At 39.5% G+C, this 27,890-nt stretch overlaps 2 protein-coding genes across 8 annotated transcripts; one reads left to right on the top strand and one right to left on the bottom strand.

The window, feature by feature from the left end:
- Positions 1 to 1,618: 1,618 nt before the first annotated feature.
- agr1 (anterior gradient 1) lies at positions 1,619 to 10,602 on the bottom strand. Of its 6 annotated transcripts, none has more exons than XM_046054055.1 (10): positions 10,495 to 10,544; positions 9,255 to 9,322; positions 6,701 to 6,828; positions 6,012 to 6,129; positions 5,757 to 5,820; positions 5,047 to 5,099; positions 4,152 to 4,228; positions 3,715 to 3,778; positions 3,032 to 3,115; positions 1,619 to 1,757 (listed from the first exon to the last, which is right to left on the bottom strand). In XM_046054055.1, exons 4-10 carry the CDS (start codon positions 6,106 to 6,108, stop codon positions 1,708 to 1,710), a joined length of 489 nt encoding a protein of 162 aa, XP_045910011.1. In that variant the 5' UTR covers positions 6,109 to 6,129; positions 6,701 to 6,828; positions 9,255 to 9,322; positions 10,495 to 10,544; the 3' UTR covers positions 1,619 to 1,707. The 6 variants fall into 6 exon arrangements, with proteins under 6 accessions (XP_045910011.1, XP_045910006.1, XP_045910010.1 ...); XM_046054050.1 differs by lacking the exon at positions 10,495 to 10,544 and adding an exon at positions 8,928 to 9,116 and having other exon boundaries at positions 9,255 to 9,481; XM_046054054.1 differs by lacking the exon at positions 10,495 to 10,544 and adding an exon at positions 8,928 to 9,053 and having other exon boundaries at positions 9,255 to 9,481.
- traf3ip1 (TNF receptor-associated factor 3 interacting protein 1) lies at positions 9,597 to 26,848 on the top strand. 2 transcript variants are annotated; one of them, XM_046054049.1, is made up of 16 exons: positions 9,597 to 9,844; positions 11,617 to 11,685; positions 13,014 to 13,175; positions 14,008 to 14,136; positions 14,342 to 14,770; positions 14,853 to 14,927; positions 15,336 to 15,359; positions 15,971 to 16,046; positions 16,511 to 16,531; positions 17,208 to 17,295; positions 17,874 to 17,963; positions 18,261 to 18,393; positions 18,504 to 18,540; positions 18,684 to 18,757; positions 24,008 to 24,225; positions 24,439 to 26,848. In XM_046054049.1, the coding sequence occupies exons 1-16, from the start codon at positions 9,722 to 9,724 to the stop codon at positions 24,602 to 24,604; spliced, it is 1,914 nt and encodes a 637-aa protein (XP_045910005.1). In that variant the 5' UTR covers positions 9,597 to 9,721; the 3' UTR covers positions 24,605 to 26,848. The 2 variants fall into 2 exon arrangements, with proteins under 2 accessions (XP_045910005.1, XP_045910004.1); XM_046054048.1 differs by having other exon boundaries at positions 17,871 to 17,963.
- Positions 26,849 to 27,890: the final 1,042 nt, after the last annotated feature.

Below are 27,890 nucleotides of genomic sequence, written 5' to 3'. Positions count from 1 at the left end.
TTTCCAATCATTCCTATTTTTCTGTTAAGTAATGGTATTCATGCATCATATTCGTAAAGCAATATTACCATTTTTGGAGGCATGAAGTGTTGGAAAGGGTTCTGGAAGCAGAGTGTTTTTTTACAGACCATTGAAAGAGCACTGCGGTGAGCCAGACAGGCCCAGGATATAGGAAAGTCTGAGTCGAAAACACATTTGTTATGAAGCCAGACGTGTAAGCCTATGAAACCTATTTCTTGAGAAAAGTAGCGAGGGCGGGGATAGTTCAAAATTCTCAAGAGTTTCTGGCGAATCATCTTGGGTCCATCTAAAAGAAAGAAATCTGAAAAAACATGAGGGAAATGCAGCCACACAATGCTTCAGATGTCTGCTCTGACTGTGAAAAGTGGAAAAAAATGCAACAGAAGTGTGAATAATTTAATCATTTCTCAGTGATCAGTTTCTTTAGTGGATGTTAAGGAAAAAATATACTGAGGAATGAAACTTATACTGACCCATTTAAAATGTTTCTCTGTTTTCTGTTTTTCTCTGAATTTAAAGAAAACAAATGGGGTTTTCAGGTTGCATCTTATTAGTTATAATAAGGTTTTGAGTGTATGATGACACTATTGCAAGTTTGCAGAGCAGTCACACTGGCTGATTTTTGTCTATACCAGTCAGCTTACTTTTCTTTCAAAAGGTGAATGCACAAGAATGCTCACCACAGTGGAGCCATAACAATTAAAACAGCTCATTAATCCTAGCTATGACAGCCAAAAACTGCATCTGGGCTATTTGTGGCAATGCAGCGCGGTCCCATTCTGTCGAGGCCTGAGTTGTTTAGGAACGGTTGTTTTGCAGTTGTCGGGGAGAAGCATCTAACAAGAGGAACAGAGATGCAGCGTGAGACCAAATGCACGTCTTTGGAGAATTGTGTAGGAACTATAGGTCAAGTAATGACTACATGTGCAACAACATAATGTCTGTCAAGCATCAAGAGATGTTTGATAAACACACAGTAGAGTATACACTATACTATATAGAAGATAAACTGTCTATTCAATGCAGGTAAGAACACATTGTGGCCTGTATGTGTGATGTATGTAATTACATATATTAAACCTGTGCTTATCATCAAAATATGATCAACTTTCAGTGGAAAGAGTCCTTCCACATTAATATTATGCTGCCACCTAGTGGTTAAAGCATGCTACACATGGAAAAACAGGTCACTTCAACAGGGCTATTTTAGTAAGAGCTCTTTTGAAAACCCACACCCAGATTCTGTGACTTAACACACACTTTCCAAATATATTTCATGTGAATCTCCTTCCATTCCAACAGGTTCAGTGTGTTCTTTATATTTTCAAAACTATACCTTTAAAAGCTCTTGACACGATACAGCCACAAACAATAGCATTTCATTGTTTTGTCGGTGAGAGATCAGAATAAGATAAAATGTTTGCTATTCATGTTCATTATGTATTAGATTTGAATTTAAGTTTAAAAGAGCAGCTACACATCAACACGTTAAGCACCCTGTATGCAAGCTTCATTTCCTAGTACAATTAATATGGTGTGAAAAAAATAGGACATTTTACTTTCTATTTATTCATTTTTGTTTTATTGAGCTCTGAAGAGCATGTAAACATTTCAGGGCTGACCACTGAGCAGGTTGCCCAGCATGACTGGAGGGTGGAGAGAAGTCTGATGTCAGCTTGAGCCATCTTAGAGTTCAGTGTGCAACAACATTTTGGCTTTCTTCATGTTTTCGGCCACTGTTAAAAAAAGAGAGGACAAATAAGAATAAAGATCATAAATATTTTTCCTTACTGACAAAAGTCTCACTGCAGAAATGCTACAGTCTCTCTGTTTAATGTAGATAATTCAATTACAAGCCATTGAATAGGCCTACTCAAGATTAGATCATCAAATTAATTAAGATAAAAATAGTGATATCTTGTTTCTAGATAATAATACTTTACACTAGCAAGACATGAATAGTGTCTCACACGACAATATTTGTTATGAAGCCAGAAGTGTAAGCCTATGAAACCTATTTCTTGAGAAAAGTAGCGAGTAAGCAATGGCAATGTCGATCTGTGGGTTCACCATTTTGGTCTACACTGAAATATGAACACACAGAAAACCTGAAGTAACTAAATCATTATTGGTAAAATGTAGCATCAAAGGTGATATTTGCTAAGTCTAGCAGATCTGCGATGCTGCACATTGGCATAATGTTCCCCTGCTGTTTCATCTAGCTCCATCATCAGGTCAAATTTTGTGTTGAACCAAATTGAAAGTGAGCGCAGTTTTATAGACATATCTTGGAAGCATAGCTGCAGAGGCCCAGTGGAGCTTTCCATTATGAAGTCTATATCATGTTAGCCTGTGTAAGTTCAAGTTCAAAGTACAGTAGTTAGATAGTCGTCTTCCAAGATCATAATACCCTGGTGCATTAATCCTTCTTCTGTTTGACCAAAACGTCCATTCAAGTTTAATGATAAACTGGACCTACAAATACCATTACACCCAATTAGGTTCATTTTGATAAGACCGACATCATATGGCAAAATGTAATTTGTGTTTATATATTAAAGGCACAATGTGTTATCCAAATGTGAACAACAATGTAGCCTCAGTACCAAAAATCTAATGCGAGATTGAAACCCGACCCTCAAATTGATTAACAGATCTTTTATGCTGAACAACAATTAAGGCCAAGCTATACATATTTTATGCTCAAGTTAAAGGTTTGTTTACATCAATACTGAATGTAAACACAGGTTTTTCATCTTTAAGTCAAACATAATACGTGAACGCGCTTATCTCTAAAAGTAGTTAGAGCACCACAGCTGCAAAACTTCTCTCCTCAACTGCCACCCTGCTCAAACCTGAAACCTGCAGTCCCTCGCTAACATTCATATGAAGCCAGTCGTTCTCTCTGTCAGACCCATCTCACAAAAACAGTCTGAAGTTTCACACTGCTGACAGGTGAGGCATGCACCCCCACCCAAACTATCATTAGAGAGAGTGGACGGTCACTCACAATGTGCCATGTCACCAGGCTTGTAGGTGTAGCGGTAGTTGCTGTACTTTCCTGCTATATCTGTGCGCACAGTCTTGGATGGATCTGCAGAAAGACGTGTCACACACATAAATTGAGGAGAGGGATCAACATTATCTGATTGTAATAACTCTTGTGCTGTTCATTTTGTTAACTGCTCGTGTTTTTCTGACACTCATTATAAGCAACTAGGAATGAAAATATGAATTGACAAGGAGGGAGAGAACAGTGAATGTCAAAGTAAAAGAGAGAAAGTGTGGGAAGGTAGAGGAAAGAGGAAAAAAACAGATGACAGGTGTCAGTTTCAGTGAGACATCATGTGGTGAAATCTGGTTATTTAGGACTAGTGGTTATTTGGGACTGAGTGAAAAGTCCTAGTTTCACCTCCCACTCCACCATTAATATGCAAAACTACTGAGTCTGTTAGCCCTTATCTCTTTCCTTCTCATCAGCGCCATGTGAATGCAATGAATCTCTTATACTGGAATCCTTATTCTGTTAAAAATACATAAAATATACTGTGAGAGATTTGAATATCTCAAAATGATGTAAGTTTTGCTATTTGACCCAGTCTTATCGATTCAAATATTTTTAATTGCCTGTCTTATTAGACTGAAAATTGATTAAATGAATTCTAAATTATGATAAATGGTGTAAGTATTTACCAACAAAAAGGATTCTGGGAATGTAGTAGCCATCAACGGCCAGATTCTTGTCCGTAGTTTCCTCCTATTAAAAAAAAACAGTAGCATGGCATAAATTCAGACAGTATGTATAACGTATTTTGTACTAATTTACTCACAGATGCTATTGCTCTTTGCACATCATTTAAACCTTTAATTATACCTGATATTGCTACACTGTCAATGATTCACCTCAAGATTGTAGACTAATTTGCATATCAATTTACAAAGTGCTAAAAAAATGCATACAGACTGGTAAAATGCTTATACCAGAAGAAGGTACCAAGATGCTCACTCATCACATTACCCCTTTATATCAGTCACTCGGTCAGCGTTTTTCTCTACTTAACGCAGCCTCCACATGTCTACACTGTTTTACAGTAAAACAAGGTTTCTTCACATATTCCCAAAGGACTCACCACCAAGTTGAGCATGATGAAATCCTCTTTGGCCATTTTCTGGATGGACTTGTCAGCAGTAAATGCCTTCTTCAGCACTGTTGAAATAATTTTGTTTATCTTAGATTTGACATTGAAAAAAACAACAACTGGCTTTTAAGTAAACATTAAAGTTATACATATGCTCAATATTCATATGCTTCCCCAAAAATGCATGCAGTTTCAATCCAACTTTAATAATTCAAACAGGGACACATGTGCAAGCAGGAATTGTAAATGTGGCCAATTATATTCACTTATCACAGACTGTGTTCATAAAAGTCCTGCCCATGCATTTATGTACAATTTGACTGACACAGAGGGTTTCAGGCAAGTTAGAAACAAGTTTTGAAGGTGGGGCCAGCAGATTATTCATGCCTAGTTTCATTGCCGGAGATTACACAATGTAATAAACTATAAATGTATGAAACCCAACTTATTTAGATTGTCCTCAAATACTGTAATTGAGTTGTGAATCAAACAGAAAAATAATGGTTTTCACAATTAAATGAAGTACTGATATGTTCAGACTTTGAAAGGCAGGCTGTAAAATATTCAGCTTTTTTCCCCTCAAACCTGACAAAAATCCAAAGAAAAAAACAGATTTTGCCCTGTAGGTGGTCTTTATTGTTTATGTGTTTAGAAACACCAGCAGAGATTTCCATTGTGCTTACTTCCAGGAAACCAGCTGCGTGATAAATGAATGTAATTCTAACCTATTTTCATTGCCTGTTTGGCAGGTATTACAGAACACACCCATTGTGTTCCCCATGACACCAAGCCCAAGTCTGGGTTAGAAGGACAGTGGAGGATATGCAAGCCTATATTTTTATATTCAATGTTTTTCAGATGTAGTAAACCAGAGTTACTGCAGTACCTTGACTGTGCGGGCAGTTGTCTCGATGATGGATGACCATCAGAGGCTTCTTACTGTGAGAGCAAAACCACAGAGAAACAACTCAACACATTCGTGAACACAGTAAGCACAACGATGGGTGTCTGCGCGGTCTTGCAACATGATCATTGAGAAACGGGTCCCCATGCCAGACTTTTCTATATCCACACATTACATTAATGGTGCTGCATTCCATTAGTAATAGAGCAAATGTAGTAATGACTTATACAGTATTTTAACCAACTTGAACAAGTCTTTCTTTCCTTTCTACGTCACCTCATCATCCGTATGGACACATTAAGAGGAAAATACATCCTGCTCGCAGACTGCATATAAATTGTTGTATGAGATTCACAAAGGTATATATTTTTTTTCTAGTCAAATGGTTGCTGGGAAATCTGTCAAAGAATCCTTTTGTAATACATTATTATTGTTGTTGTTGTTATAAACATATCTATAATCAGACAGCAGTATTTTGAGGAGCTGTATTGTAAGTGAGAAAGTCTGTGATCAGATGATAGTAATGTATATGCATGCCATCTGTTAGACCACCAGCTTGAGGATGCAGTTACATCAAAGAAATAAAGGGCACAAATTACACTTTCCCATTTACATTCTTTTCTCACAGCCAAAACTCATATCCAAACAGATTTTTTTTAATTAAAGGCTGTTATCAAGGTGTAGAGTCTTACCTTTCGACCATCTTTGACAGGCCCTCCTCATAACTTTTGACCCAACTAATTCTGTCCCCCCATCCTGCAGGACAAAACAGCAATGAAGAACAATGAATGTGGCACACTGCTTGGTTCACTTAAAATTCAAATGCAGGCCTTTATTTGTGTGTAGAGTGACCCAAACTAGCGCTCACAGCTATGACTTCTGTTAGCTGATGATTGCTGAGATTGAAACTACAGTTGTGCATGCTTGAGGAAAGGAGGGTCACCCACCTCTTGACAAGGACTGAGGATTTGCCTTCTTTCTTTTCTGTTCTCCGGCACTGGCACAGATACCAAAGAACAAAGCAAACAAGACCCAGCGAAACATCACTCCTGTCTTTTGAGAGAACTGCAGTGACAGTTGGCCATTAGATTAGAGTGGAATTCAGTGAGATGTTAACTTGAGAGACAATTGGATTTGATTTTTTTCCCCTTACAGATGTCTGCTGTTCATGTTTTTCTCTGCAATGCTGACTCACCAAACAAGCTTAACATGGCTAAGAGTCAAATGGCTGTATATAAAAAGAATTCCTTAACATAATTTTCATATAAAATCTGCAGTATTATTAAAAATGCCATCTGCTTCTATGTTATTATATTAATTTATGTGAACTGTTACTTACTGTTATGTATATTGATCACGTGTTTCTTAAAAAAAAGAAAATACAAAGCTTTGTGTGCACGCTTTCTGATTCTTTTTTTTTAAGAAATAGGCATGCTGATACAATCACTGTACCATTACTATAACTTTAAACACAAATGTAAAAAAAAATATCTCACCAATCCCTATCTATAGCCGACACATTTCTCTTTACGATACATCTAGCTAGTATTAAAACACTGTGGTCATTTTTATAGCGAATGTAATACATAATTCAAGTATTTCTGTCTCTTGAAGTCACATTAAGTAAATGACTTACCTTGAGAGCACGAAGCAGCAAGCGCGTCTGATGCAGCACCGTCTGTAGGCCTACCTTGTTTTTTGTCAGGTATTTTTTTCTTTTCACCAAACTCACCAAACAGGTATATCAAAGTCGTGCGTTATAGCCTATATTAAGACAACGGAAACATGCTCATTGTTTAGGAGATCTGGCTCAAAAAGACCTACTCAGCTTTCCACATTTCCCCATACTCAAAATATTTGATCTTTCTGATGCCAAAACGTTTCAGTGTCTATCTATCTATCAAGTTCAGTGTGCTTTATTGGCATGAATGTTTCAGTTAAACAATGTTGACAAAGCAGAGGTTTGAAGCGAAATCATGTTTACACTTCAATATGGCATAACAAGAAAATGAATTAATGCAATCAAGGCCATTCAAGTTACAGTTTTGCTGTAGTCGCTTTGGTACATTTCTCGAATCATCCTCAGCATTTGTAAAACTGTAAGTGCACTTCTCGAAACAGATCTTACAAACAGCACAACAGAGTGGATGACCTGCAAAAGCCCTTACCTTGCTCAAAATCCTTAGTCTATCACTCAAAAGTAAATATTTAGGTCATTGAACATGTCAGTGCCATCAGAATGACAAGTGCTTGTGTCATTGTTTACGAACAAGATAGTCAAAATGTTTAGTCATATTATCAATATAACAGTTTAGTCTGTAAGGATTTTCTGATGTACAATTTAGGTTTTTATGACAATGATTGAAAATGAACAAGGCGGCACATTTTCTATACGTCATATATCACTTTCACCTGTACAAAGTTATACATTGCAAAAGATTGTACAGGATTCACAGTTACGCTTTTACTGTTCAAACTGCAATTTGTTGACAGACCATGTCATTGTGATACAGAAAAGAAAAAGATAAGACCGTTTTACAGCAGTAAATAGCACGACGGTAACAATTACAATTGGAAACACCTTAGGCTGAGGTTCCTGTCTGTGTGTATATATATATATATATATATATATATATATATATGCATACACATATATATACACGGTTGACCATTTTGCATGTAGTGACATATGCATGAACTTATGCCTAGATGTTTTGGGGGGTAAGACTATTCAACTGAGACAGGTCTAATACATTGTGATCAACATGACATAAGCAATTGATAATGTAGGAAACAGCAGACAATTGTACATAATCATTTGTGTCAATGTGTCAAAGCTTGCTCAAAGTAATGAGAAATTGCTTTTATGATGTGCACAAGTGAATAGAGGATGTGGATGCTGAACAATTCGTTTTGAGAATTTCAATTCTGATCTGAGAAATGCAACAAAGCGACTGAGTGCAACAGTTGGCTGAAGCACTCACTCTCCCTCAGGCTGGGACACAGGGACACACACATAGGCCTACTAGATGGCAAGGTTTGCTGTATCTTCAAGTTCTTTGAAATCTGGTATTAATAGATGGAAATGAAATTCTCAAAATATTGGTCTCTTCTGCTTGGATATTTATCACATTTCAGGAGAAAATGTGTCTCTGTTTCCATCTCACCTGTTGTACAGTGCTAACATACTGGATATTCTTTCGGTAACCAGACTTTTGATGTCAATTGCAAGGGTGTGGCCCTGTACTTGGTAAGAAGTACCAAACCTCTGCTTGATGACAGCATAACCTCTGTTTAGGGCCAGATAGCATTCAAGTTTTTTTTATTTTTGTTTCCAAATAGGTATTTTTGCTTTGAGTGATCATTTGGTTTACTCTAATTGGTGTTTGTAAAGCAGTGCTGGCTTGAGAAAGATGTCTGTGACACATTGCAGGATTTGTTAGTCTCAGGAGGACTAGCTGGCACATGTGACTCTTTTCTGGGATCAGATCTTGGGTTTTAAGAGCCTTGAACTGGAGGCAGGGGTGCCGCCAGTAATTTTGGGCCCCATGACAAAAAAATCTAATTGGGCCCACAATGGCAGGCATATAAACAGTATATAATAAATTATGCCATACACCAATAAATGATACTAACACTACAGAACATTGACCCAAATTACCTACAGTTCTGTATCACCACCACCTGATTAAATACGTTACAATAGATTTGTGTGTCTGTGTGTGCAGGCTTCTCAAATAAATTGCCATTCATGATTGGAATAATAAAGTCTGTATCTATATATGTCATTTAATGGCCATAATTTAATCTAAATGAACATATCATATCATGTCTGTAACTTACATGCAGGCTGAGCTACTTACTGTTTCCAAACTGGGTTACAGATTGACATCCTTTCCTTTGTCTTTCCTCTCTCTCTCTTTTCTCTCTTTCCTTTTTTGAAAACCAGATTTTGGTTTACTAGGCACCTCACTGATAGGCTAAGCGTGCTAAGGCAGGACCAGGCCATTTCATGCAGATGCAGGCAGGTGGTCGGTCCATATGGATGTTTACTTATTGGTCAATTTGGATTTTATTGCCAAAAACAAAGTGATCATTAATTTTGTTAATATATTTGAAATATATATATATACTCAGTGATGATGGTTTATATAATGTAAAAAATAATATAATGTTATATACGTTTTTACCTATTTTTGGGGCCCCTGTCAGTCATGAACTTTTCCCCCCTGACTGGAGGGAGTCTTGGGGATTTGATCTGAGGTGCATAAGAAAGTTTAGTGTCTTTTTTTTGGGTATCTATCACCAGTGGAATCCCAATTCTGCTCTACACGCATTTGTAGGAGACTTTCTTTGAATGTATAGGATGTTTTTGCAGAATGGGATGCTTCTCCCATCGGTTGTAGTTTTGATGACCTCTATCTGTTGATCTATCTGTCTGTCGGTCTAACGATTGTTAGCCGTTACTATGGGCACACGCAGCGCTTAGCAACCGAAAGCCCTCGGCGCATGCGCAGTCTTAATTAATGATGCACTGTGGGATTGCAGAATATTGACATAGCAACCAAGCGGAGGTGCCACCAAGTTTTTCTCTGTACCTACTAGTTCTTGCTCTCTTCTGCGCTTAAACGGTTTAGCTTTCCTTTCTACTGCTGCCATGAATGGGGCAGTGGTAAAAAAGACCCAGGACACGCTGGGCAAAGTGATAAAGAAACCGCCTCTCACGGAGAAACTGCTAAGCAAGCCGCCGTTTCGATACCTACACGACATCTTCAGTGAGGTGAGATTGATCTGCTACATTTACGATAACGTTAGCAAGCTGATGATTGTTTAAGTAGTTCAATGAGCCTCTTCCCCCCCAATATTTATGAAAAGGCTAATGTCAGAAAACACACATACAAGCGAGCCAGTTAACTGGCTATATCACCAACGTTAGCATGAACCAACATAAGTGACGCTAACTATAAGTTAGCTAGCTAACACTAACTTCACTGTAATGTTAATACCTTTTATACCTTTTTTTTCCCCAAACCACTACTGAATAGGGATGGTCAATCAGTTAAATCATTATGGTCAATCATCAACCGAAGAAAGAGTTGCTAACGTCCACCAGCAATTCATGTTACGTTTCCTATTAAGTTAACATAGTGGGTTAGCTAGTTAGCTAGCTAGCAATACCCAAAGCTGCGTTTAGTTGCTAGGCACGACCTGAGCCCACATGAGGACAACAAACCAGTTTAGTCCACTATTAGCTAACTAGAGTGAGATTATTGTTAGTATTAGCTTGGCTAAATATTGTCTGGTTCTTCGAACCCGTCACGTTGTGATCACTGATGCTGAGCAGCTTATCGTAGCTGGGCTGTTTGATAACGTTAATGCTAAGGGTTACGTTGTGCTATAATTAATCGCTGTGTATGTGTTTAACGTTACCGTTCTTGGAATCTGTTTGTGTTGTTCAAAGTTGCTTGCAAAATAAGCTGAGGAACACATAGATGAGTAAGTTACAGATATACTCGAAGCCGATCTGGTGCTAGTGAAGGAAGTGATGCTACACTAAAATGTCTGATTCCTTGGCAGCTGGGATCAGTTTAGCAAGCCACAGCAGCTGTTACTCTCAGGTGAAGAGACTGTCAGGTACAGACCGGGGTCAGTACTAATCACAAGCATCTAATCTGTGTTTAACACAGAGGTGATATACCACTTGGGGACAGGATGAGTTAGATGGCATGAAAAAAGTTGTTACTCAGTGATGGAGAATGTAGCTAGAATAGTATATATGAAATACTTGACGTCAGAATAAAATCTAATCTACATTTTTTCATTTAGCTGACGCTTTTATCCAAAGCGACTTACAATTGCTATACATGTCAGAGGTCGCACGCCTCTGGAGCAACTAGGGGATAAGTGTCTTGCTCAGGGACACAATGGTGGATGTCTCACTGTGGGAATTGAACCCAGGTTTCCCACACCAAAGGCAAGCATCTTCTCTATGCGCCATCACCAACTCAAATCCAGATACCAAAGTTCTTCTTTCCACAACTGAATTTTATTTCTGTTACACTGCTAACTTGTTACAACAGAATCCTTTTGACACGTGGTGTCAATCACAGCAAAATCTGTTTCAAGATCTCATTCTCACTTGCCTTCTAGCAGTCTAATATTTCACTGTAGGTGTATATTTGATCAAGGGAAGCATGTCAACATGTGGGACTCCGTGCTTCTGATTATGTGTTTGACTGCAAGAATGGGCCATCAAATAACTGAATTTTCACCATAAACTCTTGAACCGGACTATTAGGGCCAAAAAAGCACTCATGAATTAACTACACAGTGACAGTAATTCACATGTAGATTAAGAAGCTGCAATGTTAAAGTTTAAAATGATTTTTGACAAAATAACTTTGTTATCACTATAAGCTTGCGTTAGAGAACCACTAGTGCTACATCCTGGGACATCAAATAGATTTGAGGACTAGATGTACATCAGCCACTTTATTTATTTCTTAATTTTTAGGTATGTGACAACAGAGTGTTTATTTGTAATCATTTCAGGTCATCAGGAGCACTGGTTTTATGAAAGGCCTGTATGGAGAAAATGAAATGAAGTCAGATAACGTTAAGGTAAGTTGACCACACACTGTACACCTGGTTAAACTGTTTGGATATTGTTTTGTTTTTTTGTAACCTCTGGCCTCCTCCTACACAAAACTGATATCACTATACGCGGGTTAATAGTGTTCCCTTCATATAAATTTGTCTTTGTTAATGTGCTGCATGTGTATAGGATATGTATATGTCCTAAGCAGCAGCGTGACATGTGTTTGAGATCACCTGTGCGTTACATGGAACAGTCTGCGTGTCGCGGTAACACTACACGCTGCGTGACACACTGAGTGAGAGGATCTGGCAGGACATGACAGAGAGGGCCTGCCAAGGTGTCAGAACTCAAGTCTGCTGTTTGAGAGCTGACCCCAAATCAATACTTGATGGGAAGATGCTAGGCTTTGATAAATGTCACTGTTCAAAGCTGTTAAGGTAGGCTAATTTGGTCTGAATTGAGCATTAGTTCTAAGTCCAAAGATGACACCAAAATTTCACGTCTGTTGGCTGGGGATGAAACTTTAACTATAGTTCACTGTAACCAGGATACCACTGTGTGTGTCACTCACTTGCATTGGATTTTTAAGATGTGATCAAAAACATCATATCTCTAGAGATCACACTGTTGTTCCTCTACATTGATCCTTGTCATCTCTTATCTGAAAGGCACTCCATTGGGTTGAATTAACTACCTCTCTTTCTGTATAATGTTTAACATCAATTATGTATTTTATTAAACTGTCTGGAGAGCACCTGTGCAAGAGTGGGTTACTCAATAGAAATGTCATAAATAAAGGGATCAACGCTGCATAGGCCAGCCTATTATCAGATGTTACACAGAAGGCCCAGGTGGTTGCACCAGCTACAAGTCCTTATATTACACAGTTGGCAGGCTTCTTAGATGTGGCAGACTGATAGACTAGAAGCACTGCTTAGCCGGGTCATTTGTCTGGACTAGGGTCTGTTTTATTTACATGCATACAAGAATGCAAGAAATAAATCAAAGGAGGGTTGGATATTTGTTCTTCCAAGATTCTCACTTGAAATTAATAATGAAAGGTGGGAAATCAGTTAAAGGGTGAACACATATTGAGATTGTTAGGCCAATTATAGTCAGAAATTGGGTGTCAGGACAGTAACTATGCATGGCTATGCACACTATGTAGAATTGTAGCATGTAATTCGTGTTGAACACTGCAAGGATATGTGTATCTCAGGGGTTTAATCATTCAAAACAATGTGTTGGAAAATAACTCCCATTGGAGTCCCTTTGCTTTCACAACCACATCCTATCTCTTATCTCTCCTGTGCACTTTCCTGCTCATCACAGCATATTTTTTTCTTTCTAGGATAAGGACTCTAAGATAGTCTTCCTCCAGAAAGCGATAGATGTCGTGATGCTGGTGAGTGGTGAGCCCCTGGCAGCCAAGCCAGCACGCATTGTGGCCGGCCATGAGCCTGAGAAAACCAATGAGCTGCTGCAAGCCATAGCCAAGTGCTGCCTCAACAAGGTCTGTGTTCTTTGCAAAATTACACACATCCACAAACTGAAAAGCTGGTTGGGAAACACTCACTCTTCAATTCTCCAATGTCTCCTATTCATTCATTGATCCTGAACAAATGTAGTATGGCACTACATAAAAAGAAAATTCACAGTGGTATTTTTTTAACTTCAAAATATTATACTCTTGTGGAAATTTTCTAGTCACCTTTGGGAGAGCTTTGAAATGTTTTAATTGAACCCTGGAGGTGGAGTGTAAACAGATGAGTTGGTGCCTTGAGGATAGTTGTTCTTTAAACAGTATTTTGATATCATGTCATATAGACAATCCTTGGTAATTTAAATGAATTCATCTCAGATATTATGCAACATTTTTGCTTTGATTTTGCTGTTCTGAAGACACTTGATTACGATTGTATTGGAGATGGTATGTCAAGTTTCTCAACTTTTATGCGTTTAGCTCTGAAAGTAAGATATATTCAGATAAGGAATGCGCCACTAGTCAAATACATGCTACATGCTGTTGAATCAAATTAGAAACACAAAAATTAGAATTTCTTTCTGAGCTTTTCTGATATTTATTTGTTCTTTTCCAAGCTTTTGTATCCATCTTTTTCTTTGAAGAACATTTAACACTGGTAAATAGAACTTTTACATTGTTGCCTCAGTGTTAATTTGTGCTGCACTCTTGAAACCTTTTCTTTGCCCCTTCCACAGGGAGGACACACAGCAGAAGTTTGCATGCTGCTTTAACCTCCTTATTAAATATATTAACAGTTAATTCTACTTAATGATATTATGGCTAAATTAAATTGAATGATTCTCCTGCACTTGATCTGCAGATGTCCAGTGATGATGCGGTGAAGCGAGTGCTTGCAGGAGAAAAAGTGGACCCGAAGACAAAGGCCAGCACCTCCAGGTCACAGGACAAGGAAAATAGGGAGGGACGTGAACGTCATCTGGATAAAGAGGTGAGAGATCTCATCCCACTCAAATTGTGGAGTTTTGTATCATGTATTGTATTGTATGTATTAATCTGCTCAGTCCAGCATATGGTGTAAAATGTATTAGCGGGCTTGAAAAAAATCAGTCAGATGATCAAATGATGAGTTTTCGAGTATGTAGCCGTGCCTGGTATTAAATCCTCACCCTCTGTGCTGACATGAACTTTTCCAGGAGAAGAAAAAGATTACAGAGCGCAGCGGGAGCCAGGACCAGAAGGACCCAGACCCGCCCAAAGAGCAGGAGAGCCGACGAAGAGATGTTGAAAAAGAGAGCCACCGTGACAGGGAGCGCTCTGACAAGCACCACCGCAGTGAGCAGGACCACCACGCCAAAGACAAGAGCCGCGACCGGGAGCGGGACAAGGATAAAGACAAAGGACGAGTCAAAGACAGGGACAAGGAGAAGGACAAAGAGAGGGATCGAGAAAGGGAAAAAGACAAAGAGAGAGACAGAGAAAAGACGAGAGAGAGGGATTCCCACAAAGACCGGGAAAGAGACAAGGACAAACGAAGAGACAGAGACAAAGAGCGGGAGAAAGAGAGAGAGCGATACAAACAGGGGGAAGAGAGGAACAAAAATGGAGAGAGTGGCAGTAGCAAGGTATGCCACTTAACCCCACTCATGTGTTAAATGTTAGCAACACATGCGTTTTTTTACATTCTGTGTGTATGTTTGTGCCCAGGTCAGAGTATCAGAGGAACTACAGCAAAAACGCAGCCACGAAGAGCCCAGCAAAACAGCCAAACCTGTGCCAGCGGTAAGTCTGGAAGTTTTCTTCTCTTTTGGTAGAAAGTCCACACGTTATATAATGTCTATCGTTGTGGCCATTTTTATTTTCTTATCTGCAATCATGGTGTGGCAGAGTTTCCTGTATGTCCAGTCAGCCAATTCGAGAAACATAGATATTTTGATTTTACATGTTAAATTAAATATTGTAACACCTTTTCTTATAAACCAAAATCAACTATTAAGCCCTGCACAATCAGTAGAGAATTAGACCTGTGTATTGCAGACGTTTTAGTGTTAGAATCTAGTCACTTCTGCAATGGCCTTGTCGAATAGTGTTTAGCAGACTTGTGAGGTCTTATTTTCTCTTGTTATCTGTGTAATTGATACATGTGAAGATTTTGTGTATGCGGTAATGCTGTGTTCTTTGCCTGTGCAGCCTGCAGAAGCAGTTGAGAACCAGGTAAGAACTTTCTCAGTAAGTCTGCTGTAAAACAACTAAGTTGCCATTGTAAAGTGTAAATGTTGGTGTGTGGTAAGGCTTGAGATGTTCAATTAAGCAATACCAGCCATGCTTTGTTTGGTGCTGTTTTGAGGAGGGTTCTCACACTTCTTCTTCTTCTTTGCATCTCAAAATAGTTTTTTGTCTTCCTGGCTCTTGTTCATCTTCATTATGTTCCTTTGCATGATGCTTCTGCAAGAATGTCTGCTGTTGAAGCTCCCAATGCATATTCTCTGACCAGTCACTTTTGTCATTTGGCTTTTCCTAAAGGAAGCTGCTCTGTGTGCTGTGCTAGAATGTTGCTGCATCCCAGAATGTTTTTGCATGGAGAGCTCTGTCTGTAGCATGCTTTAAAATATAATTCAGCATGTTTATTTGTGCTTAATAGCACTATACCGTAGCTCAGTGTACCCGAGGTTTAGATAAAAAAAAAAAAAAAAGATTAATGTTGAATGGTTAGCACAATAGAGAGCCAAATCATACCGACAATTAGTGAGTGATATGTTGCCTTTAAGTGCTTATTGCCCTAAAGTTGTATACGTTTTTCCTGCTCGTCTTTCCTTCTCTCACAGTCTGATAGTCCAGCTAGAATACCACGGCCTTCATCTGCCAAAGGGCAGAGACGAAGACCCAAAATTGGAGGTCAAGGTACCACCCAACTCTTTTTCCACCCCAACACCCTATTTTGCTCACCTATACCAATGAGGCATATCTCACATAGTTATTACGGATGTTTACAATAACTGAACTTTAATCATTGGCAGAAAGGTTTTTTTTTTTTTAGTATGTCCAAATAGATTTTACAGTTGACTGCTTTCTGCTTGCACTACTCTTGTCTAATAAAATAACTGACTAGTTTCCCTTAGTGGGGGGTAGGAATGACTCATCAGGATTACTGTTGGCAGAAGTAATAAAAGCTTCATCGAACTGATATTAAGAAAAACTTTTCCAAAAAAGATCTAGTATTTAGTATTACAAATATTCAACAAATATCAGTTCATCTATTTTTCACACCCCACACTTAGGGTGTCACAGTGCTCTGAAATGACTTTCTTTTATGGTTGTATTAAAATGGGAACTAACAATGCCTTGTGTTTTTCTGCTCTCAACAGATGAATCTGACAGCGAGGGAGGTAAGTGTTCCCTTTTTCATCTCTCTTGTGCAGTTGCATGCAATAAAAATGTTACGGTTTTTAACATTCACACAAGAAATTATCAAGTGGAAATGGGGTCAGCATGACAGCAGAGCTCGTGCACTTGATCTAAAATGCATTTTGAGGATTGTTTTGGTAAGCTTCAATAATGGAAAAGGAGATTATTGATCAAATGAATAATCCTCTAATGTGACTCAGACAGCAAGTGTCTTTCTCAAAATGTCAGAGAGCTCCTTTGGGTTCAGGCTACACATCGAGTCATAAAGTCAGTGCAATCACTCATTGAGTGACTGAGTGACACACTCGGTGATTAAGGGCAATGATATTTTTTGTTAAAGCATCTGAGCAAGTTTATTATGAAAGGCCAATATCATATACAATGTCTCAAAAAAACAAAAACAAACCCTTAGCACAGATGGACAAAAGGAAGAAATCCCACAAGAGGCAAAACAAAGACACATCCCCCCTCATTATACAGTCGGGTTTGCAATAAGAAAATGTACGTGGCAAAAAGACGTAATATAGATATAAACATAAAGTTTTATCAGTTTGTATTAGTTCCAGAAAAGTATAGATGGCAGAATTTGTGTCCTTGTTGAAATTGTGCCACAGTGTGTCGAATTAATAATTCAAGTCACTGTTGTCTTATTCACAGATGGAGATGATCAGTTAGCCCAGAGGCCTGCCATCCAGGAAAATGGAGACACTGCAGGCTCCTCCGTGCCATCCGACATGGCCTCCAGGTCTGTGAAGTCAACACTTACAGCACTTACAGCTTTGTTGAGGGACTGTACGGGGTACTAATCAAACATTACTCTTCACTTACAAAATAAAACAGCTCACAGCTGTTTGTCACATAAAAAATCTCACTTTCACTACTGCTCTCACATTTATCTGTAAAACACAGACATAAACCAGGCTCGATACAATATAATCAAAACCTGAACAAAAGAAATTGCAATATTGTGCAATAGCCATTTAATACATGATACATTTATGAAGCTTATGAAGTGTAATGATGACATGTTAATTTAGTTATGTCGTCATTTTCGGGGTGTGGTATGAATGTTATTGCATTATTCATGTTACAGTAGGTCACTTGCATAATTGCCTTTAATTATGTATTATAATTATGAATGCTCTGTTTTTAAACTGACTAATCAGTTAAAATGAATTGTCTGGGCAGCTGTACTGTTATTAATATTGTGAATGTTTGTTTTTCTGGGCAACATGTATCGTCTCACAAGGTGTAGCCCGTGAATCAAAATAGAAATTGCTCGTAGAAATACACACGCATCCTAATCCTTTCATCCTCCAGCAGCAGGCGAATACCACGGCCCAGCAGTGCTCGCCCAGCACCTCCCCGAGTCAAGAGACAGGAAAGTTACACTGATGTGACCCCAGCTGAGAGGTGACTCCACCACACATATTCATTAATGTCACGAGTCAGTGGTTTTGAAACTGCAGGGGGTGCGTGGATGTTAAGCAAACCTATGGATCATGACTTAGATTATTAAACAAAATGCAGTAAACACACTGGATGAAGATGGTGTTTGTGACTGTATAATAATAGAGCAAGTGGAACGAGGGTAACCAGTCTAACCAGTCAACAGTTACATGAAAGATAAAGGTGTGACACCTTTCACACAGTATAATATGATATGTAAGTTTTCAGGAAGAAATGAGTCAAGCTCTTTCTGTCTTTCAGGCTTACCAGTGCCAAGCCCTCAGCACCAGTCATCATGGATGGAAATCGGCTGTCTGAGGATGAGGAGGACGACGATGAGCAATTTGTCGTGGAGGAGGCGGTTCCTCCACCTTCAGATGCTCCTAAGATGGAGGTGATAAATGACTTGAACAGCGAGTTGTTAAATACCACTGGTAAAAAATTTAAAAAATAAAAAAAAGCCTTGGATACTTATCTACTTTTTTTTTTTTTTTTCAATTACAGGACACTGCACAAGAACTCAACAGCGAAGACAAACATGGTACATGGTCATAGTTGTTTTGTCTCTTTTTAGTTCACCCTTATTTTTGAACGAGCACTAATGCCATTTTTCATCTTGCTGAATTAAGCCAATTTGAGGAAACAGATCTTCGACTTTTACCCTCGTTGTTTCTCTCACTGTAGGTGGCCTAGTCAAAAGGATACTTGAGACCAAGAAAGACTATGAGCTGTCCCCATCTCCAAAATCTAAAGAACAGGTATGTACAGTTATAGTAGTAGTTCCACTAGAGGGCAGTATCAGCCTGGTTCTCTTCTCTTCTCAGCTCATCTTTATCTGAGCCTGTCTCTAGCTGTAACACATAATACAGGTAAATGTTAAACCTCACCATCAGTGCAATCAGCCATTCTTTCTGGAAAGTTTGCTCTCCAGGGCAAGCGTTTTAACCTCAGTGAAATGCCCAGTGCAACACTGGTTATTATCAAAAGAAAGATGTAAACAAATGGAGTGGAGAGGTGTAATTGCACCACCTTCTAACCACAAAAATGTTCCCCTTCAGTGAAGCTGAAGGCCTAATAACCAGACAAGCAAGTATGGCCCCTAACAGACCACACACATTAAGATGTCTGGAGCAAAATGAGCTTGTTTTCTGGGGTTGCTCAATATCTTAGGTATGCTTACATTTTTTGATTACAGACTTCTCTGTTCTTTGTACAGTTTGAGGGTATTTGCCATCTTGCGAACTAGCTTTTAGAGCAATCTTGTTCTGATTGTTCACACCCCTTCTCCGTGTATGGACTTAATCCAGTAAACGGACAATGCACAACCAGTTTTTCAGTCAAAGGCTTTCAGTCCTGCTGTATTTTTGTCTCTAAACGTCCTCCATTAAAACTCAGACACACACACAGGTTGAGTTATATCTTTCTTTTCATCTTCTCTTTGAGTTAGACTTTATATTAGACATGAAAGTCCAACTTTTTCAAGGTGATGCATTACTGCTGTTTCTCATGCGTTCCCCTCTGTCAGCTTATTTATCAGCCAGAGAGAAAGAGAGACATCTTTCATCATTATTTGGAGTGTGAATCAGTGTGAAGCTTACAGTTTGGTCTGTACTCCATGGCGTGAGGTGGCGTACGCTGTCTGCTTTGGGTGGTCCTCGTCACTGAAGCATGCTCTCCCAGAATCCCTTCCTAGCTGACCACCCTGACTCTGATGGATGCACTGTTTTGGACTGTCACTCATGCAGAAAGGCCCCCTGATCTATCCCTCTCCTGACTGTGGCTTCAGACATCTTCCCTCATAACTCACACCTGACATTGTCTCAGCTCAGCCACCAGTAAACGGGAGTAGCTTGACCGGAATTTGTAGGCCCAGTATTTAACCATGCTGACGTTTTAAATGTAGTGTTTACAAATCTCTGCCCACCTCAACAATCTCTTAAAAATAAATTATCTCCCAAAAACTATGCAAGTACATGCATGCACAGACACACACAGGCAACACATCCAAAATAGTGGCGCTCTTTATGTAACATGAGCTTTGCCTTGTGGAGTTTCAGAGGTTCTAAACCTCCATTTCAGAGTATCCTGTATGGCCTGCGTGGTCAGCTTAGAGCAGGTATGTCAGCACATAGGAACTGTTCAGTCCTCCTGACCGTGCTCCGTCAGCTGGATAAAGAACTATAATGACTTCCTTCCAGACATGAAAGGGTGGAGAAGTCAGCTTAATGGAGTCGTGTGTTTTTTTCTTTTTCTTTTTCTTTTTCTTGTAATCACGGTAAAACACGCAGGGTCAAAAATGTAAATATTGAGCTTCCTCATTCTATGTGGTATGACAGGTTTGAAATTTCAGCTGCCGCAGTTCATTTTTTTAAACACCAAAGTTTATCAAAACACTGTCTAAATGAGTCACAAACCACCCTGATTTAAGACGCGACATCTTTCTCAGTTTCAAAAATCTGTATGTTATTGTCCCTATTATAATTTGTGTTCTTTGTCATTTCTGAATTCATTTTGCTATAGTTAATGTCAGTGCCTAGGAGCCCCACTGCTGTACTGATGTAAATAAAGGGAATTCTTAAACAGTCAAATGATTGTATTAAACCATGTCCCACCACAGTGTGTGTGACCAAAGAATTTGCTGTATATTTTCGGGGGTGACCTTCCTCATGACCCCTCGGCGGTATTGTATATTATTCCAAGATACTTCTCGTTTTATTTAGACAGAATCTGCCCCTTGCAGCAGCTGCGTTTTCATAAGAATTTTTGTGTACTCTTTCCCCCTTTTCTTTGCCCCCATCAAATTAGCCTTGATGAAGGTTTCTAATGTATAAATAAACCCTGTGGCATACAAATGGATGGCTGTTGAGTGAGAGTCACGGAGGAGAAGGGCCAGAATACTCTCTGCAGAATTGTCAAGAAAATAAATACTCCTCTCTGCAGACCTCTGTGTCTTCATAAACATCCAGCGTTTTTTGTGGAAACATAAGGAAGTGACCCTGTGGCGTTCCATTAGTCATATTACTTTTGTAGAGGTCATTTTGACTTGTTAAAGGAATTTGGTCATGGTTATGAGGAGTACCTACCTGAAGCACTCACAAGCTGTTATCAGACAAGACCTCAACCTTGACAGCACAGTTTGATTATGATGTAAGAAGTCAAATCTTTACACTCTTCAAAATAGCCCTTTTCTCCCATGAGAACCTCTGAATGATGCACCACCTTTTTAAAATACAGTTTCCATTTTCAGGTACTGCAGTATAGCAGCACTGTAGTAGCACTGGCTAGTGGTCCCTTTTTTGGAGGTTCCCTTTAAGTTCACCCTGTAGCCCAGAGTGGTGATCTCAGTTGTCTCCCCAAGGGGGCTACAATGACCCTTGCAGCAACATCCTGTAACCTCATCGGCCATAAGCTTTTCTCCTCACCTCACTGACTTCAAGCTATTTTTATGATCTAGCTAGACTTTTGAATGGCCTTCTATGTAAAATGGTGAGGAAGCCCATAAACAACGTCCAGAGCCAATTCTTATCCCATGCTTCCCTCCCTGGCTCAGCTCTCAGGGACAGGTTGTAAAAACCATCAGGATGTGCATCAGCGTCTTCAAATGGCCACAAGTAGCCAGTACAATTCTTCCCAGAAGCTCTCAAGTTGTTATATGTGGTCTTTAATGATCTACATGTCCTTTTGACAGACCCTTTTTTTGTCATACTTGTGTTTGTGATGATGAAAGAGTTCACGTGAGTTCAGAAAGAGGGATGGTCTTTAGCAACTGAAATCAAGCGCACTGCGCCACAACCTATTGTAACCGCTATACATTGATTGTGGGCAAAGAATGAGAGGTTTGTACATTTGTCTCTCATCTTCCCGTTTTGACCAGAGTGGCTGATTAATGAATGAATAAACTATAATGAAGCTTCTCCCCTTGTGATGGAAGCGCCAACAACTAGTCAAAGTCTAAATTATTGTTTTCCCAGCTAATGATACCCTAGAGGTTGCTCTGCTGCTGACAGGTTCTATGCATGCCCGCCATTTTTCTCGTCAGAGGATACTTTGAAGCATGTTTTCCTCTTGCCTAATAAAATCCCTATTAGCAGTCCATAAATAACCATTTTGCCCACATTTCTTAGCTAAGCTTATTATGCATTTGGGTGAATTTCACATTTTATTGTTACAATACATCCATGAGAATTTCATTCTGTTGTCCCTCCTTTGAAGGAGAGCCAAGCAGAGAGTTTAGAGTCAAAAGTAAGTGTGTTTCCGTTCAACAACAACATGAATGCTGATGAAAACAAGATTGAGGTATTTACTCACGTACTTTGACAAGATGGTCACCTCGATTAACAAAGCTGTACTGTAGGTACAAAACACTTTAAACCAAACTTCCTACTCTTAGTCCACCTGCCCCTTCTAGCACCATTGTCATCCCATTGCTTGGGCTTTTTGCCACTGTCTGGGATAATGGGAAAATCTGCCCCCCCTCCCCTCTTACCTCCTACTCCTCTGTGGTCACCACGTCTAAATATTGTTCTGTGATCTGGGCGAGAAAAAGGAAAACTAGGAGCACTCAGGTCTCGTAGACCCTGACAGAGACCTCCATAAAGCTGTGATTTATATCTACCCCGACAGAGTGCACACGAACCAGGGGTCATGTTTTCGTGCCAAGTTTTTTATTTTCCAACAGAGAAGGGGGGCGGGGGGTCCTGTCTGGGCTGCGCAGACCAAACCGCAGCCAGGCAGGCCGAATGAGCCGTAGTGTGTTTGTCTAGCTGCAGGGTTCACAGCACCCATTGGAAAGCCACCCACCTTGTTAGGGGACCGCTGGGCTAAGGCGTTACAACCCTCACACTCTCGAACAACCACAAATGGGTAACGAAGAGTGAGGTTGTCAGAAATTTGTACTTGCTTCCTGAAAATCAATAATGTCAAACGGTGATGTTTGATGTCATTTCTGCACTGTGGTCTTGTCTATTCCAGCTGCCTTTTTAAAATTGTAATTACTGTGCTGTTTAGTTTGTTTCAAGAGATGTTTGGCTTGATAAGGCAAATGCTATATGCGCCAGCTATGCCAAGCATATGTGGCCGGCTGCCCGAGCAGGCTCTGTGACAGATCGTATGTTTTGAAGAGACTGTCATTTAGTTTACACACTGTCGCAGATATAATTTCTGCTGCCTCATGAAGGCAGGTGTTCCCATCTGTGCATAAATTGGGCCAAGAGTTGAACTTAAAAGGAGGCATAAGTGTTGAAGTTGCTACTTACTGCTGTAGTAAAATAACCCCACTGCCACAGCCTGTTACTGAAATAAACAAGACCTTAATACCAAGAGTGCGGGTGGGGGCTGTGTGTTCACTGTATGCTTCGCCTGAACCTGTGTGTGTGTGTGTGTGTGTGTACACACACTCAGAGGCCTTGGTAAAGCCCAGCTGAGCAAACATCCTTGGGTTTGCTCCCTGCCAAGGGAGGTCCTCCTGATACCTTCCCTCCTTTCACCATGGATGGACAACCCCCCCCATTACACACACACACACCATACACCGGAGGCCTTCATTTACCAGTCACCCTACTTTGGCCGACACAATTCAGCCGCACGTTTGATCTTTATATATACAGCTAGGTTGGTAGAATTCCTGCCTAACATTTTTAGCCTTGAAATCCTAAACCACTAAATGCAGCCCTGCTCTGGTTGTGGTCATTTGAGACTTTTCTGGCAAAGGCAGAATTCCTAAAGAGGGTTTATTATGTTTTGGTCTAGGGACACAAGTGATTTTTGTTAGTGTTCCTACAGCTGTTTGATAATGTTTTGTTTAAATCATGCAGATTATATCAACTGTTTTTTTCAATTCCCATTAAGACTTGGATGTAGAGAAACTTGCATATGAAAATAAATTAATCATTTAATTTAATCATACACTCTTCAGATTTAATTCAATGTTCAAATTCTTCGCAAGTTGACAATACCAAAAATGTCATCCCCTGAACCTCACCCACTGTGTTCACCACCTCCACTTCCAGAATGGGCTCTCTGAAGCAGCACGGAAAAAGGAGCGGGACATGGTGACGCGGGAGATAGAGCGGCTCCGCTCCTCCATCCAGACAGTGTGCCGCAGCACCCTGCCTCTGGGTAAGATCATGGACTACATACAGGAGGACATGGACGCCATGCAGGCTGAACTGCACACCTGGCGACGGGAGAACAAAGAGCATGCACAGGCCTTGCTGCAGGAGCAGAGGTTGGTTTGGCACATCCATAACAATATGGCAATATACTTCATTGCCAGTTCATTGACAGACTCGCGCTCTCATTTACAGATTCCAAAACATCATATACAATTCTGCTTGCGATATATAAATAAAATGAAATGAATTAATAAAATTATTGCATGTCTGTAATGAATCATCCCTTCTGTGTTTCTGTGTGTGTGTCATGCTTGTAAATTCTGCAGAGCGACAGACAGGGCAGTGGAGCCTCTTAAGGCAGAACTAGCTGAGCTGGAGCAGCTGATCAGGGACCAGCAGGACAAGATTTGTGCTGTAAGGTCCAATATACTGAAGAATGAAGAGAAGATTCAGAAGATGGTGACTGGAATCAACTTTTCTTCCAGAACCTGAAGTGAGACACAAGGTCTACAAAGAAAAACTTTCCTAAAAATGCACTAAAGATGTGAAGATTTAGTGATAAACGGTTTCTCCTTCAGAATAATGGTAAGACCAATTTTCTTGATGATGTAGGATGGGACCAAACATTGCACTTTTAGGGGTTTCGTCAGAGAGGGGATGGACACAAACATATTAGACACCATCAGTCAGATTTTGATAAATGAAAGCTCTCTATGATGGTTTGGAGGTCTGTCTCTCATCTAACACCTGCTGAGACTGACAGGTAAATACATGAATAAGATATCTTCCTGCTCTGCACACTAACAGTACCCCATGTGTTATCCCTTTTCTGTAATGGTGCCTTTGTGGAATGAGCCAGTGCACAGCTCATGACCTGAAAGTTAAACTAGATAGTTATATTTAATGCTGGGTCTGTTCATAAAAAGCTATATATTCTAAAATGAACAATAATTAACCTGAGCATGATTTGCTGTACACTCGGCAATCACTGGACCAACTTTAAAACCCATATCATTTTTTTTTATTAGCCTAGAAGAACAGTTTTTTGGAGTGTGGCACATTTAGTTTCGTTGTGTTTCATTGCCTAACTTACTACTACACGTACTACACAGGACGTGTAGGTTCTTTGGAGTAGTAAGCAGGCTTCTGATTTGCTGTTTTCCGTGAGGAAATGTCCAAATACATTTTCTATGTGGTATCCTGGTTTGAGTTTGTCCTGGGACCTTTTACATGTCATGCCGATGTTTCATTTATCTTTTAAACATTTTCTTTCAAGCTACCCTCCCTAAAAAATGAAAAAAGACCAAAAACATTTAGACTGTTTTCAACAACATTTTCCTGTGCTTACAACAACCTTATCCCATCTTGTAAAAACCGATCACAGTTCATCTGTTGTTATTTCGCTCTTCCACTTTAGAAGCACCACTGCACTTTGATAAGGGAGGTACTTCTAAGTTGCTTGGATAAAGCTTTTTGGCAGCAAAGCAGTGTTACAATTTGTTCTTCTCTCTCTGATAGATATCTTCTAAAACATAGACACACTAATATACTTCAGGGAAAGGTAAGCGTGTACTCACTCTCCTTGCAGTGTCTGCCATTGTGGAGGACCCTCCATTTTATTTGTACTGTAGGATTTGCCAAACTGTTTCTTTTTCGGGACAGAGACAACATTTGGTCAGATGGCAACTTTTTGTGTGAACCTTCAATTCTTAGCTCCTTTTGTGACTTTGAGAAATGTACAGATTAATGAAAATATGAAGCAATACCGGGCTGATAATTGAAGCTGGACGGTAGAGACGTGGGACTGAAAGTAACCACTGGCCCAGTTTTCCCGCCATCTATGTTGACCATGTGGTAATGAAAGTGCAGCTGCCAGTTGTACTGCAGATTGGCCTCCCTGAAGATACATACTGCCAATGTTTACAGGAAAATATTAAATAAAAACAAAAAACACACTTGCTGTTACATCCTGGTTGGATTGATGAATGTAAACCAATAACTTTAAACTTTAAAAATTCATACTTTTTTTTGTCATGCCCAGTTGTATCAAACCTAGTTAAACTTTTTCAGATGTGAATGTGATGACCATTCATACTGTAGCTAGACCCACTCTTCTCTGCATAGACCTCCAGAAAATATATTTTCTGCCAAAACATGGTTTTTCCTGCAGTGTGTTACCGAGAGGAAAGGTGGCACCACGTCTCATAGATCAGCTCTCTGACATTACTAATGTCTGAAATTGAAATGTTTAGCTTCTGACTAGCAAATTGTGTTTAATGGAACTGTTTATTGGCATCGATGGCTACAGGAAAACGTTCAAAATGACACTGATATTATCTTTTGAAAAAGGCGCACACTGCATTGCTTCAGTGGGAAGAATTTACACTGATGCTATTCATTTGACTGATCGCTTTGAGAGCTATTCAACAGTAAAAATGTTATCTCATTTAGTCTGATTGTACTCCGTTTTCATCTCAGTATTATATTTAGTCCTTCAAATATAAATGCTAATTACAAATACATTAAACATAAAAAAAATCTTACAAGCAACACTCCTAGAAAAGTGAGGAACTGTGTGTTCATGTCTTATATGAAAGTACAATTTACACTGTAAACTATTTGTATCATATGCTCTGTTTCTCTTTAAACTGTACATTATGTATATGTGGAGATTGTATTATAGTTTAAATAATTATATAATTTTGTAGTGGAGTGAAATAAATGGTTACATTGTAATAAATATTTGTCTCCTCTTGTTTTTGTAAGAGTAGTGCTCGGAGTAGTTAAGAGAAAGCAACAGACTCACAGTTAAGTTAGCCTTAGAATAGAGGTGTGGATTGCTGACCAAAATGATAAATGACCCTGGTTTGTGTTTTTGACGAGTTTATGTGAAGTCCTTGTGGCGTCTGGCACGGCCAAGTCACACTCAACGAGACTTGTTTCTTTTGAAGCCTTCTCCGACACGGAGACCCTCAAGTAACATTAGCAGCAACGTTTCCCTGGAAAGCCATGAAACAGCTGCAACATGCACAAAAAGCATATTAGGAAGGCCCTTTAACAGCAATTAAGCAAGATTTGGACAGAACATAAGTGATGCAAGTCAGAGATTTAGCCAAAGGCCCCTTGCAGAAGGCATGGACACCTGCTTTCAGCAAAGACGCTGGCCCCAGTCTCAACAGATGGATTAAAAAAAAGACTACAGCACAGTCCAAAGAAAGGACAGCTTTATATTCCATCTGCATTTCCCTTTTAACTGTGGGACTCCACAAAGAAAAAGTGACTTAAGACACGACTGCCTCTTAACTATCAAAAAAGGCTCTTGAATTTTCCCTTGAATATCACAATGGACCACGCTGCCAATGAGTGACTACACCTTTTACTTTTACTTTTGTTGCCTACATTCACCTAATCCCTGTGTTAGGCCAAACTAAAAGGCCCAATCACTTTTTCAACTTTAATCTCGAATATTAACTACACTTATATCCTCTCCAATCTGACTTTGTTTGTGTTCTGCTTCAATTAAATTACTATCAAATGGTTATTGTTCTGAGTGTTGCAAGTGTGATCAACTCTGTGAGCCAAACACACTGCTAGCTGTTCATAAATACAATTAAACTAATTAATGGCATTTCAGAATTGTCTAATTATCCTCCTTGAAACAGCCATGTCTTCACAGAGCTGGAAGTCTGTAAACGACCCCTCGCATGGCACTGTTGACCTGTTGGTTTATTTTTAGAGCATCACCAGGTCCTCAGTGTGGAAGGTTCATCTGTCATCA

Source organism: Micropterus dolomieu, linkage group LG07, assembly GCF_021292245.1.
Source record: "Micropterus dolomieu isolate WLL.071019.BEF.003 ecotype Adirondacks linkage group LG07, ASM2129224v1, whole genome shotgun sequence".
Classification (NCBI taxonomy): Eukaryota; Metazoa; Chordata; class Actinopteri; order Centrarchiformes; family Centrarchidae; genus Micropterus; species Micropterus dolomieu.
The sequence above is the reverse complement of the archived record's forward strand: the minus strand, read 5'-3'. Positions and strand labels throughout refer to the sequence as shown.

Coding starts and splice junctions, on each gene's coding strand:
- traf3ip1 (XM_046054048.1), top strand. CDS start 9,722: ATGAATGGGGCAGTGGTAAAAAAGACCCAGGACACGCTGGGCAAAGTG. Junction 9,845..11,616: donor TACACGACATCTTCAGTGAG/GTGAGATTGATC, acceptor TAATCATTTCAG/GTCATCAGGAGCACTGGTTT. Junction 14,928..15,335: donor CAGCCAAACCTGTGCCAGCG/GTAAGTCTGGAA, acceptor TTGCCTGTGCAG/CCTGCAGAAGCAGTTGAGAA.
- agr1 (XM_046054056.1), bottom strand. CDS start 6,108: ATGTTTCGCTGGGTCTTGTTTGCTTTGTTCTTTGGTATCTGTGCCAGT. Junction 4,229..5,046: donor CAACTGCCCGCACAGTCAAG/GTACTGCAGTAA, acceptor TTATTTCAACAG/TGCTGAAGAAGGCATTTACT. Junction 3,116..3,714: donor TCCCAGAATCCTTTTTGTTG/GTAAATACTTAC, acceptor GTCTTTCTGCAG/ATCCATCCAAGACTGTGCGC.